Genomic DNA, 14148 nt, shown 5'->3' with positions numbered 1-14148 from the left:
TACCAAGAGTGAACTCTAACATAAATTATGGGCTTTGGAAATAATGATATATCAATGAAGATTTATCAATTATAATAAATGTATCACTCCGGTGGAGGATACTGATAATGGGAGGGGCTATGCATGTGAGGAATAGGAGTATGTAGGAAATATGCAAAATTTCTCAATTTTGAAATGAACCCAAAACTCCTCTTTTAAAAGGCTTTTGAAAGTCAAAAGAGTATTCACAAAAATTAGGCAGCAAACAAAATTTCAATATTTCAATGAATTCAAAAGTGATCTGGACAGTGAATAAAACTGTAAATTAAGAGAGTTGTAAATGAGAGAAAAAGTACTTAAAAGCAATCCTTCAGAAATGCTTAAAGAAGAATTACAATTATTAACTAAAATAAAACTGAGAATAGCTATAGTAACTTCAGACAGAGCAGACTTTAGAAGAAGAAAAGTTATCAGGGATAAAGAGGGACATACATAATGATAAAAGGGACAATACTCCAGGAAGACATAATAATCCTTAACATGTATTCATCTCACAAAAGAGTGTCAGAATATGTGAAGCAAAAACTGTTAGAACTACAAGGTAAAATGGATAAATTCACTGTTAGAGACCTTAGTATCCTTCTACCTGAAATGGAAAGATCCAACAGGCAGAAAATTAGTAAAGACATAGTTCAACTCAATAAAACCATTAATTGACTGGATATAATGGACATCTAGAGACCACTTCATCCAGTAGTAGAATACACATTCTCCTCTAACTCACATGGAATATTCACCAAGACAGACCACATTCCAGGCCATAAAACACACATTCGCAAATTTAAAAGAATAAAAATTATACAATGTCTGCTCTCAGACTACAATAGAAATAAAATAAAAATCAATTACAGGAAAATGACAAAAATACTCCCAAAACACTTAGCGATTCAAATAACACTTTTTTAAAAATAATACTTTTAAGTTCTAGGGTACATGTTCACAACGTGCAGGTTTGTTACATAGGTATACATGAATGACACGTTTCTTAATAACACATGGGTCAAAGAAGAAACTTCAGAAGAAATTTTAAAACATTTTGAACTAAATGAAAATAAAAATAAAACTATCAAAATTTATGAGATACAGCAAAAGCAGTGTTTAAAGGGAAATTTACAGTTTTGGATGCTGTTGTAAACGAAATCGTTTGGATTCTATTTCTTTTGGGGTGTGCAGAAATACAACTGATTTATGGTATCTTGATTTTGTATCCTGGCACTCTGCTGAAATCATTTATTAGTTCAAATGGGTTTTTTGTGGTTTCCTGAGGGTTTTCCATTCATAAAATAATGTCATCTTCGAATACAAATAGTTTTACTTCTTCCTTTCCAATTTGGAAGCATTTTATTTCTTTTTCTTGCGAAATTGCTCCTTAGAACTTCCAGCACAATGTAAAACAGGATTGCCAAAAGCAGGCATACTTGTCTTATTCTTGATCTTAAGGGAAAAGTTGTCCATCTTTTATCACTGAATATGTCAGCTGTGGGTTTGTCACATATGATCTTTATTATGTTGAGGAAGCAACACTCTATTCCTAGTTTGATAGGTTGTTTTGTTTTGCTTTTTCAAGAAAGGCTGCTTATTTCACTTAAATGCTTTTGCACACCAATTAAGATGTTTTTTTTTTCCTTTCATTCTCTTTATGTGGTATATTACATCGATCGATATTTGTATGTTGAGCCACCCTTGTACTCCTTGGATAGATCATAGTAGGTCATGGTGTCGAATCCTTTTAATCTGGGGCTGAATTCAGTGTGCTAGCATTTTGAAGATTTTTACATACTCATTAGAGATACTTGTCTGTAGCTGTTTTCTGTTTGTTTTGCAGTTTCATTTTTGTAGGGTCTTGGGCTGGCTTCAGAATCAAGATAATGCTGACCCCACAGAATAAGTTAGGAAGTTTTGCCTCCTCTTCAATTTTTTTTGAAAGAGTTTGAGAAGGACTGGTGTTAATTCTTCTTTAAATATTTGAAAACATTCATCACTAAAGCTATGGTCCTTAGTCTGTCTTCATTGGAAATTTTTTTTAACTAATTCAATTTCCTTATTTTTTACAAATATATTCTGATTTTCTACCTTTTTCTTTTTTTGTTAAGAGATGGAATCTTGCTATATTGCCCTAGCTGGAGTGCAGTGAATATAGCCTCAACCTCCTGGGCCCAAGCAATCCTCCTGCCTCAGGCTCCTAAGTAGCTGGAACTCAGAATTTCTACTTCTTGGGTCAGTTTTTCTGGTTTCTGTATCTCTAGAAATTTTTCCATTTCATCTAGGCTATCCAATTTGTTGGTATGCAGTTATTCATAGTTTTCTCACGCAATCCTTTTATTTCTATAAAGTCAGTAGTAATGTCTACTCTTTCATTTATGATTTACTAATTTGAGTATTTTTTTCTTAGTCAATCTAGTTAAAAGTTTGTCAGGGTTTTTTCAAATCTTTTCAAAGAACCTAGTTTGGTTTTCAGTAATTTTTTTTCCATAGCTTTTCTGTCCTCTATCATGTTTATCTCTGCTCTGATCATTATTTCCTTCCCTCCACGAACTTTGGGTTTAGTCTGCTCTTCTTTCTCAAGGTGTACGCTTTGATTACTGCTTTCAGATCTTCTTTTTTAATGTAAGCTTTTACAGCTATAAACTGCCCTCTAAGCACTGCTTTTGCTACATCCCTTGAGTTTTGGAATGTTGTGCTTTCATTTTCACTCATCTCAAGATATTTTCTAATTTCCTTTGTAATTTCTTCTATAATCCATTGGTTTTGCAAGGCTCTGTTAATTTCTACATATCTGAGTATTTTCCAATTTTCCTTCTATTATTGATTTCTAGTTTCATTCCATTATGGTTAGGGAAGACACACTGAATGATTTCAATCTTTTTTAAATGTATAAAACTTGTTTTGTGATCAAACATATGGTCTATTTGTGAGACTGTTCCATGTGCACTTGAGAAGAATGTGTATTCTTCTGTTCTTGAGTGTACTGTACATATCTGCTAGGTGCAATGGGTTCATGGTACTGTTCATCCTCTACTTCTTTGTTAATCTTCTTCCTGGTTGTGCTATTCACTATTGAAAGTGAATTACTTAAGTCTCAAATGATTAATGTACAACTGTCTATTCCTCTCTCCAAGTCTTTCAATTTTTGCTATATATATTTTAGGGATTCTGTTGTTAGGTACATACGTGGTTATAATTGCTGTATCTTCCTGACAGATTAATATTATATATTTATCAATATACAATAATTCTCTTTGTCTCTTGGATCCCTTTGGACTTAAAATCTGTTTTGTTTTGTTTTTTAATAATAAAACAGCTATTCTAGCTCTCTTCTGGTGTGGAATATCTTTTTCCATCCTTTCAACCTCTATGTAGTTACTTTTATCAGTTTTCTTTATTCTTCATACGACTTTCATTTACCATGTAGTATCTTATTTCAGCCTGCAGAACTCCCAGGAGCATTTCTTGTAGGGCAGATCTATTAGTAACAAACTCCTTTAGCTTTTGCTTATCTGGAAATATCTTAATGTCCCCTTGAGTGGCCCCCTATTCTTTAATAGTTTTGACAGATACAGAATTCTTGTTTGACTTTTTTTTTCTTTTGACACTTTAAATATTGTTAGCCCACAGCTTTCTGGCTTCCATAGTTTCTGATGATAAAACAGTTGTAAATCTTATTGAGAAGTGCTTGTATGTGATGAGTCACTTATCTTTTGCTGCTTTCAAGATTCTGTCTTTTCAAGAACGTGTCTTTGACACATTAGACTATAATGTGTCTCAGTTTGTATCTTTTTGACATTATCCTACTTGAGTTTGTTGAGTTTCTTGAATGTATAGATGCATACCTTCCACCAAATTTTGGAAATTTGGGTCATTATTGCTGCAAATATTCTTCTTGCCCCTTTTATTTCTCCTTTCCTTCTGGAATTACTAAAATGTGAATGCTCTTCTGCTTGATGGATGTCCCACCCATCTCTTAGGCTCTACTTACCTTTCTTCACTCTTTTTTCTGTTTCTTAGACTCAATAAATTCAATTGTCCTATCTTCAGGTTCACTTATTCTTTCTTCCACCTGCTCACATCAGCTCTTGAATCCCTCTGGTAAATTTTTTATTTCAGTTATTGTACTTCTCAGCTCCAGAATTTCTATTTGGTTTTTTCCATAATTTCTAGCTCTTCATTGATATTCTCTATTTGTTCATACATTATTTTCCTAATTTCCTTCAGTTCTTTGGCCATGGTTTCCTTTATGTCTTTGAGCATATTTCAGATAATGGATTTAAAATCTTTATCTAGTAAATCCAATGTCCAGGCTTCCTCAAGAATGGGTTCTATTTATTCTTTTTTGTTTTAATGAGCAATACTTTTTTCTTCACATGCCTTGTAATTTCTTGTTGAAAACTAAATACTAAAACATTAGATTATAACGTGGTAACTTGGGAAATTAGATTCTCCCCACCTCCCTACGCTTCACTGTTTTTGATTAATCAAGGCTTAGCTTGCATTCAGCCAGCATTTTGAAAGAGATTTCCTTGGATGTCAAAGCTTAAAAACAAAACTAAAACAAAAAAACAAAAGCACTTATCCTAGTCTTTGCAGACTGGCGCTGTGCTGGGATATTCCTTTAAGACTTAGCCATACCATTCACAACTCTGCCTTGGCCTTTACTTACTGCTTGTACTGGGCCTAGCAAGCACACAGTGATAAACTTTATGGTCTTCTTAGGTCTTTCCTGAACATATGTCCTGCCCTGGGCATGCATGCAGCTAAATTCCCTTCTGTACACTGAGGCTGATTGTCCTAATTTCGAAACAAAAATAATAAAAAACTCTCTCCCAGGCTCTTTTTCCTAGGTCAATTGTATGTCTCACCATAATCTATTGCCCAAAGAAGCTTGCCCAAAAGCAAGTTTTTTTCATTTGCTTTATAATGTGTTCAACCAATGCCCACAATTTTCCTCCCTGACTGGGTTCTAAATTAGGTAAAACAGATATATAGGCATCTGCATCAGCCCTTCAAATAGCTCTCAAGTAGGTTGATCAGACAAACAAATAATTTGCAAATAAGGTCTGCTCTGCTCCCTCTGGAACCAGGGATCTGGGCCCACACTGGGAATGTGGACTGTCATCTTCAAGACTGTTGCCAAGCTGGGGAAGGGGTGAGGCACAGGCAAGTAAAAAAGCCACAAAGTATTCCTTCCACCTTTCAGTTGCCTTTTTCTTGTCTCAGCATTTCTTTGGTTACTATAAACCTTTGACGTTTCCAGAGTGCTGACAAAGTTGGATCTGATAGTTTAGGCTTGTTTTTCAATGTTTTTATGGAGAGGTAGGGTTTTGGAGCTGCCTGCTCCAACATTTTCCTGATAGTACTCTACATAGTTATTTTTAAAGACCTAAAAATTGATAGTATAGCCAGATTTCAAAATTTAGTAATGTAACATTTATTATTTTTGCACCATTTTTTCTGAAAAAAGCCTACAGTGACTTATTTCCAGAAATTTCTACTGCTCACTATGAGTTGGAATGTTAAATTGCTAAAACTGCAAATATTTAAGTCACATAAAATAGTAACTTAATGTATACAATTTCTTAGATACATTTTAATACTTTGACTACAATTATCGTTTGTTTGCTGGCAAGTGCTAGATGATAACAAAACTTCAGAAAATTGAAACAGCCTCTTATTCCTAAATAGATTTTTCCCCTAGATACATGATTGTAGTTTTAAAAGATATATATATAATAGAAACACATTCCACTGGTTAAATTATTTTGAGTAACTATTACGAACATAAAATATAAATATTTCAGGGTGGTATTTCACAAAGAGGATAGTATTCAGCCAAAACCAGCCTGACTTTTTTAGGTGCTTCACCATGTTTAAGAAATATTGTTAAGCAGAATCCGATATTTAAAACATTAGAGTCTACATCTATTAGAGCTCCAAATTGAAATGCTTTAAGCAACTCTTTTTGTAAACAAACTGACAGAATTCAAAAGGCACACATACTTGGTATCCGCTAAAGTCAATCAAAATTATAGCAGTTATAAAGAAAATATATTTTAAAGAAATTATCAATAAAATTTACATATATCATTCTAAAACATTTGTCAATTTTTACTGACAGAAGAGGAAAAAAACAGAACCCTGCAACAACTTAATCTGTAGAATCAAAAATTCAGTCAATTGCTAAATTAATGAGTTCAAGAAAAAATAACAGTCCCAGGTAAGTCATCAATTATGGCTAGTTCCCTCTTTGGCTTTTGTAACTCTATTATACATTTTAACATAACATTGTTAGTTTACTAAAACCATAATACAAATCCATAGTTGGATTTATGAAATATCACTAGGTCATAAAATTAATTTAGTGAATGGGTCAAGGCCAACATTTAACATAATAGAACAGAACAGATAATATCAATGTGCATTGCACATAAGGATATGTATTGTTTCATAAAACTTAATTTCTATTTTATGTATATATGAAAGCAATTCTCTTTCTACTATACCCATAACACTATTCCATCAGAGGAAAGAGTCTATTATGAAATCAAACATACCCTGCTACAGCAGTCTTAAGTATAGGAAAATATTCTCCACACTGCAATGAGATCCTACGTAATTACTTACGAAGAAAACTACCTAAGGGGAAAAAAATTTGATTGTTTTGCTACTTTTATCAGAATATTACCTCACATGTAACTAATTCATAATTCAGAAACCATAAATATCTGAAGGAAACATCTAAGTAACAGGCTCCAAAACACCTCACATTCTAGGGAAGATTTACATGATTACTCTCAAAGTTGTAAATATAAGATAAATTCATAATACTTGATTGGCATATTAAATTTTGCTCCTTCTCTACTTCAACCATGACTACAATCTTACTCTTTTTCACAAAAATTACTAGGTATACCCTAAGAAGTCTGCTAAACTATTACCTATTTGTGTTATATCAGAATTAAATATGAAATAGATTTATTCCAGTTCTTAATAAATACATACACCTTTTTGAAATGTTTCATTGTGAAATATAAATTGCTGAGAAATTTCCATCAAAGTAAATAAAATCATGCTATACACACAAAATATATATTTCTTCATAAAAAATTTAATATGTTTAAGAACTTCATGAAATGCTTTGCTAGTAAATAATCCTGTACATAGCAGAAATGAATCAAGAAAAATATTAAAACAAGTAAGTCTTTTTGCACAATATGCCTTTGCAAACAAAATAGGCTCCCTTATAAGTTGGTAACATTCTTAATATATAAGTTGTACTGACACACTCAGTACTCACTATTTAGGATAGAGTCTTCCCAAATTTCTTCTTATACCAAGCTTTCAGTTAATTCATGTATAAGGTTTAAATTTAAGGATATTCATCTGCTGAATAAATAATCCACTCTGAGCCAAGAAACCTTAAATGCCATTTCCAAAGGAAGTGTAATTAACAGAAAGTATGCATAATACTATTTTTAACCCCTTATTGTACCAAATATAGGTAATTAGCCCTTTGTTCTAACTTTTATAATCTTCAATTTGGACTTCCATTTATCCCTTCAACATTTAGATATTTAAGTATGTATGTCATCTAGTATAATAAAAGGGGAATTAAAAGTTAATTTTTAAAATCTCATGCTGACCCAAACTATGCAGTTGCCCAAAGCAAAATGTGGTGAAAAAAATTTAAGTAACAAAAGCATAAATTTATAAAATGGCTGGTCACAGAAGTTCAGGCTCTCACTACAAAACACAGCAGTTAATTTACTGATTATAACCATGGCACTCTAGTTAACTAATCTAAACAAATATTCATTAATAGGTAAAAAAGATGACTCACTTGAGTCTCTGGGAATTATTTTTAACATAACCATTTAAAATGTTGTTGCTAGAAAACATTTTGAATTAATTCAAGTAAAATCACTTTATAAATGCTAAAATTTACCTGCTTGAGTCCTTCATCAGTAAGTTTGTCCTGGTTGCCTACATGCACTTTCTGAAGTAAAGGACAGTGAGAGGCAACCGCAATAATAGAGGTGTCAGAAAGTTGTTTACACCTGTAGGCTGTATACCTAAGAAGTCCAGGACATTTAAATGCTAGAACACATACGCCAGTATCAGACATACTGCGACAATCAGAAATGTTGATTTCAATTATATTCTGACTTCTTGATGCAATTTTTTCCAATAATTCATCAGTGACCTGGAAGAGAAAAAGTAATAAATTTAAACTTTTGCTAAAAACAAAAATTTATTTTCCATTATTTAAATGTTCCACAATAAACAATATACTAATTAGATTACAGCATGAACAATACAATCAAAAGAGAAACCATCTTAATATTGAAGCATAACAAGAATTTGGTATAATAAAAATATTGTATTTGGTCTTTGTTCCAAATTCTTGCCACAGATTTCCCAAAACTCTTGGAATCTCCTAAGCAATAGAATTTCTTTAGTTATTCATAACAAGCCCTTTAGACCATACCTGAGTTCATACTAATGAAGTGACTTAGAGTGGGACACCTAGATGGCTTCAGGATGGGGACTGTTTACCAGAAAAACTAAACCCTTGATTAAAGGGTGATTACTTTCAGCACTACTTACAGGAGAGGACAGAAGCTGGAAATTGGGTTATAGAAACTCAAATGACAGAGATTCAGATGGTAAACACATCACAGTGCTGAGAGGGAGGTATATTCCATACCCTGCCTTCTGCATCTCTTCCAGTTGGCTGGCTCTAAGCTATATGCTATATCTTTTATAATAAGCCAGTAAATATAATAAGTATTTTCCACAATTCTGTGAATAGTTGTGGCTAACTATCAAAACAGAGAAAGAAATTAAGGGAACTCACAAGTTTATAATTTGTCAGTGAGAAGTTCAGGTGGCTTCTGGGACTTGCAACTGACATCTGAAGTGTGGCTAGTCTTGTGGGACTGAGCCCTTAAACTCAATGATACCTCTGGGAGTTAGCTGAATTAAATTGTTGTACAACCAGTTAGTGTCAGAAAATTATTTGTTAGTGTGGAAAAACTCCACATACTTGATGTCAGAAGTGGTATCAGGAAACACCAACAAAGGATATGTATTCATTTCATTAAAAGCCTAAAAATCTATCCTTAGTGGGAAAATTCAAATTCAGCAAAAACTCACCACAAACAAAACTATATTGAGATTTTCAATGTTTCACTTTCCATTTGTAACCCATGAAATAGTATACATCAGTAATAATGTTATATGAATCTTTACTTTTATACTTAATATCAGATGATACCACAGCACATAAGTTTTTTAATCTTTTACTGTTTCTGTGAGAAACAGTACCTCACATATAATTCATAGGTTAGAAAATATACTATTTTGCATATCAAAACACCAAAGTCTATATAGAAATGTCCACATCAAAAAGCTTTTCACAGAAGACTCAATTCATCTAGTGAAAAATTCAGATGGTCATCTGAATTTTTGTTTTAAAACTAGCCTATACATATTCTGTGACCAATCACCACATTTCCAAAATACAAAACAAAGTTAACGTTATTCAAGTCCTTTCAGTAAAAATAATGGAGACAGAAAACGCAAATGAAATGTAGAATAGAAGGAAAGAACTACACTGTTAAGTAGCACTTGGAGTAAGAGCCAAAGATAAAACTATCTTTGTTTACACTTGTTGGAAACAACATAAACACAGTTCTCAGAAAAGTTAAAACTCTGACATACCTCTCCTTTTATTTTTTACTTTTTCATCTCCACACCTTACTACCAGCAGCGGGCTGGGTGGGGAGGGGGTTGGGGGTGGAAGAAGAAGCTATTCTTAGTCTGAGTTCACAATAAATAACTCAAACATTCAAGAGCAATGATGCAGCAAGTCAATAGATTGCTTTACACATATCTGCTCTCCATTCTACTGCCCACAACTAACTCCCTCACCATTTTCCTTGGACATAAATATCATGAACCCAAGCAGGTAAATAACAATTATCTTAATTGTTTTAATCTCTTACCAATGAAGCAGAAAAACAGAAAGGGAACAACTTACACACAAATCCTTGTGAGCTTGCTTAACTGGGTTAAAGTGTGTGTTACACACACACAAACACATACACTACCAGTGTGCTGGAGCTGGCTCGTAGCAACTCACAAGAGTTTATAGTGTGCCCCTCTTTCCAAATCTGCATTCAATGGCATAACGTGTAGCTTGACACTGGTCATGGTGGGAGTTTTTATGTAATAGAAATTGGCAAATATTACAAATCAGGGCTTTTTTTAAAGCCAGTTGCTAAACATTTATCAGCACACCAGTAGTAATATACCACGGCAGAACTTAGACCAGGTTTAGTACTTCAATAAAATGCTATTCTTATTGATATTTTTACAAACTTCTAATGCCAAATGTCATCAAGTTTTAAAAATGGAATCTAACAAGTCCAAAAAACTGTTTGCAATAAACACTACAAACTCTTTTTTCCTAATTTATGCCCCTATAAAACACATTAGGCAGCTAAGCAACAGGAAGAGTAGAAAGTCCACCAAAAGGAAAGTTAAGGAAAAAAAAAAGGTTATCGTAGCCCATTTTACTTCCATTTCTTCATCTGTAAACCAGAAAAAATAATAGTATATACTCACAGAGTTGTTGGGTGGATCAAATGAATTAATATGTATAAAGTCCTTAGAACAGTACACAGCACAGCGGCAGTGCTACAAAAATGTTTGCCATCATTTTCTACTATTAAACTATTTGTAATATGATCTCCCACAGAAAGAACTTTAATAAGTTTTTGAAAAGGTAATGAAAAAAGACAAAGACAAAAAGAATTAAAAAGCAACCCTAAATTACCAATCTACATGAAAAACCATCTTGTTTACTATGAGAATCTAGCTTTAACTTGAAATCATATACACAAAAAACTACAAAAGCACGAAACTGTAGATTATAGTCATTTGAACTATCTTAAAAAACAAGAAGAAAGATTTCTGAAGAGGAATAAAGATATTTTTTGAGTAGGTCATACGACTGTTACTTAGAATTCAATTCCATACCTGCTGACGACTACTAAGATCCAGCTGCTTCCAAAACTGGAAGTCTAAACAAAGGTCACGCCAGTACTTGCAAACCAATGATGCAGAAAGGCAACGCTCGTCCAGTGACAAATTGGAAAATATCTGTGAATAAAAAATGGTACCATGTAATATGTGCTAAACATTTTCAAGGCACAGGAAAAGGTTTCTATTATAGTTAGAAAAAGTTAACTTTTTAAAAAGAAAACCTTCTTGAATAAAAGTGGCCATTACTGTAAGTCACTGAAAGAGACCACCTTAAAGAGAAACTATGATATAGGAGCTAAAAACGAACTGATGTTATCTTTTCTGTAAGAAGAGGAGGGGAAGAGAACAGGCATGTACTGACATGTGTGTTCATGTACATCTTTGTGTTTGCTTATATTTAAAAAACAACAACAACAACAAAGAATTGAAAGCATAAACCAAAAACTAATTTAAAAAAAACTATTTACCTTTCTGGGAAGGGAAAAAAGACTAGGGAAGAAAGAATGACAAACTTGAGATTACTCTGAAGTTTCACAGTTTGACCTTGGAGCCACGAGAACTTTTCATATATGATTTAAGAAAAAAAGAAAAACAAAAGTAAATCATAAGAAAGGTACTTAACCTTTATGGTATCTTTTCCAAAATATTCATAACCCCAATCTAATAATAAAGAAAATATATATACCAAATGTGGGACATTCTACAAAATACTGAATCAAAACTCCTCAAAAAATTCAAGGTCATGAAAAACAAAAAAAAAAAAAGAAAGTATCACAGTCCAGAGGAGACTAAGAAAGAATGACAACTAATGGTAGTACCCAGTTAGATCCTTGGCACAGAAAAAGGCATTAATGGAAAAACTGGTGAAACCACATAAAGACTGGAGTTTAACTAATAGTAATGTACCAATGCTGATTTCATAGTTTTGGCAAATGTACCACAGTGTCAGAAGAAAATAAAATCAGGGAAAGCAAACAGGTATGAAAGGAAAATAAGTCTCGGGACCCCAAAATTGCTAAGCCAAAGACAAAAGTCAAGGTGGGAACTGCATCAGGCAAGCCTGCCTCCCATTTTATTCCTAAATAAGATAGCTACAAGGATTAAAAAAAAAAAAAAAAAAAAAGCTACGTACTTCCCTCACAATTTGACCACAAGGAAATTCTCTGTGAACCTCAAGATCTTGACCCTAAAGCAATTCTGTTGAATTTCACCCTGACCACGTAAATTGATAGCTTCTCTTCACAGATGTGGGACAAATGACGACAGAACACGCTCATTCCTCTGCTCACCTGAGACAAATGCATATCTGATTGCTTCCTCTGCCAGACTGTTTATATTAAAATGCAGGTTCTCTGAGTCAGACTAAGGCAAAAGTGATTATGCCTCTACACCCCCTCAGGTGTAAATTATGTATTCAGTGAACGGCTGATAAAAGACCCAAAAGAATGCAACCTTTTATCTTTTAACTACCTATAACCTGGAAGTCCTGACTTCGAGTCTGTCCCTCCTTTCTGGACCGAACCAATGTATGTCTTATGTCTCGTGTCTCCCTAAAATGTACAAAACTAGGTTGTGCCCAACCACCTTGGGCACATGTTCTCAAGATCTCCTGAGGACTGTGTCACAGGCCACTGATCACTCACATGTGGCTCAGAGTAAATCTCTTCAAATATTTTACAGAGTTTGACTGCTTTCATCAACACTAGATAAGGAATACAGAGGAAATCTCTGTACTATCATTGCAATTTTTCTATAAATCTAAAAGTATTCCATGTCAAAACACCATATATTTTAACTATATACAATAAAAATAAAATTATTCCAAAATAACATCTACTCTAAAAAATAATTTTTAAAAGTTACATCATAAAAAGATGATTAGGGTCAGGATGAGGGCCAAAACAAATCTTGGAAAATTAAAAGCTATATCAACAAATACCATGTGTGGGCCACACTGGCAACCAGAATTGAACCAACTCTAAGAAGATACTTTTGAGGCAATCAAATAAAACTGAATATAAAAGATATTAATTTAAAGGAATTATTAAATAAGATTAAACACTGAAATAAATGTGAGCTATACATTTTTAAAAATTAATAAAAACAAGTAAGATCATTATTTACCCAATTATTCCAGTTCAGGGTTGCAGGTGACCAGCGGTCAGGGCACAAAGTAGGAACTAACAATGGACAGGGCACCAATGCACCACAGGGCACACCTACACTCACTCATACCAGGACCATCTAGACATATGCACACCTTATACACAACCTAATGTACACAGCTTTGCGATGTGGGAAGAAACCAAATCAGAGTACCCAGAGAAAACATGTGCAGGCATGGGGAGAACATGCAAACTCTACACAGACAGTGGGCCCGGCTAGGAATTTTTTTTTTTTTTTTCTCTCATCAACATTATAACAAAATGATATTGAACTAAAGGCTATTAGTCAAGGATTTGTTGTAATACATAAATGATTTCAATTATAATTATGACCGAAACAACTTACCTCTATATGGACAAAAGTTGTAGACGTATAAGCTTGAATCTCTACTACGTTTAAATCTTGGGCCTTGGGAAAACAACTGCCTGTTCCCTTCACAACCAGCTTTTCCTCCAACATGTCTAGTGAGAAGTACAGAATATCATAAAAGTGGCCGGGCATGGTGGCTCACGCCTGTAATCCCATTGGGAGGCCGAGGCCGGTGGACCATGAAGTCATGAGTTCAAGACCAGCCTGGCCAAAATGGTGAAACTCTGTCTCTATTAAAATACAAAAATTAGCCAGACATGGTGGCGCGTGCCTGTAGTCCCAGCTATTCAGGAGGCTAAGGCAGGAGTACCATTTGAACCTGGAAGGTGGAGGTTGCAGTGAGCCAAGATCGTACCATTGCATTCCAGCCTGTGCAACAGAGCAAGACTCCGTCTCAAAAAAAAAAAAAAAAAAAAAAAAAACCATAAAAGTCACTAGCAAATTTGTCTCCCATGCCAACAAACATGTATTAAGCCCACTACAGCCTTTCACTTGCAGACATTACAACTGAAATATCTGAACAATATACTA

At 33.8% G+C, this 14148-nt stretch overlaps 1 protein-coding gene across 1 annotated transcript in view; it reads right to left on the bottom strand.

The window, feature by feature from the left end:
* The window catches only part of LOC105471091 (F-box and leucine rich repeat protein 17), a 544848-nt gene that overhangs the window by 519051 nt on the left and 11649 nt on the right, over positions 1–14148 (bottom strand). The window contains exons 2-3 of the mRNA XM_011723457.3: positions 11077–11199; positions 7979–8236 (exon numbers count right to left, since the gene is read on the bottom strand). Of these exons, the coding sequence (XP_011721759.1) occupies positions 7979–8236; positions 11077–11199 (381 nt within the window). The remainder of the gene's footprint in view (positions 1–7978; positions 8237–11076; positions 11200–14148) is intronic.

This window comes from Macaca nemestrina, chromosome 6, assembly GCF_043159975.1.
Source record: "Macaca nemestrina isolate mMacNem1 chromosome 6, mMacNem.hap1, whole genome shotgun sequence".
NCBI lineage: Eukaryota > Metazoa > Chordata > Mammalia > Primates > Cercopithecidae > Macaca > Macaca nemestrina.
This window is presented reverse-complemented; position numbering and strand designations above follow the sequence as displayed.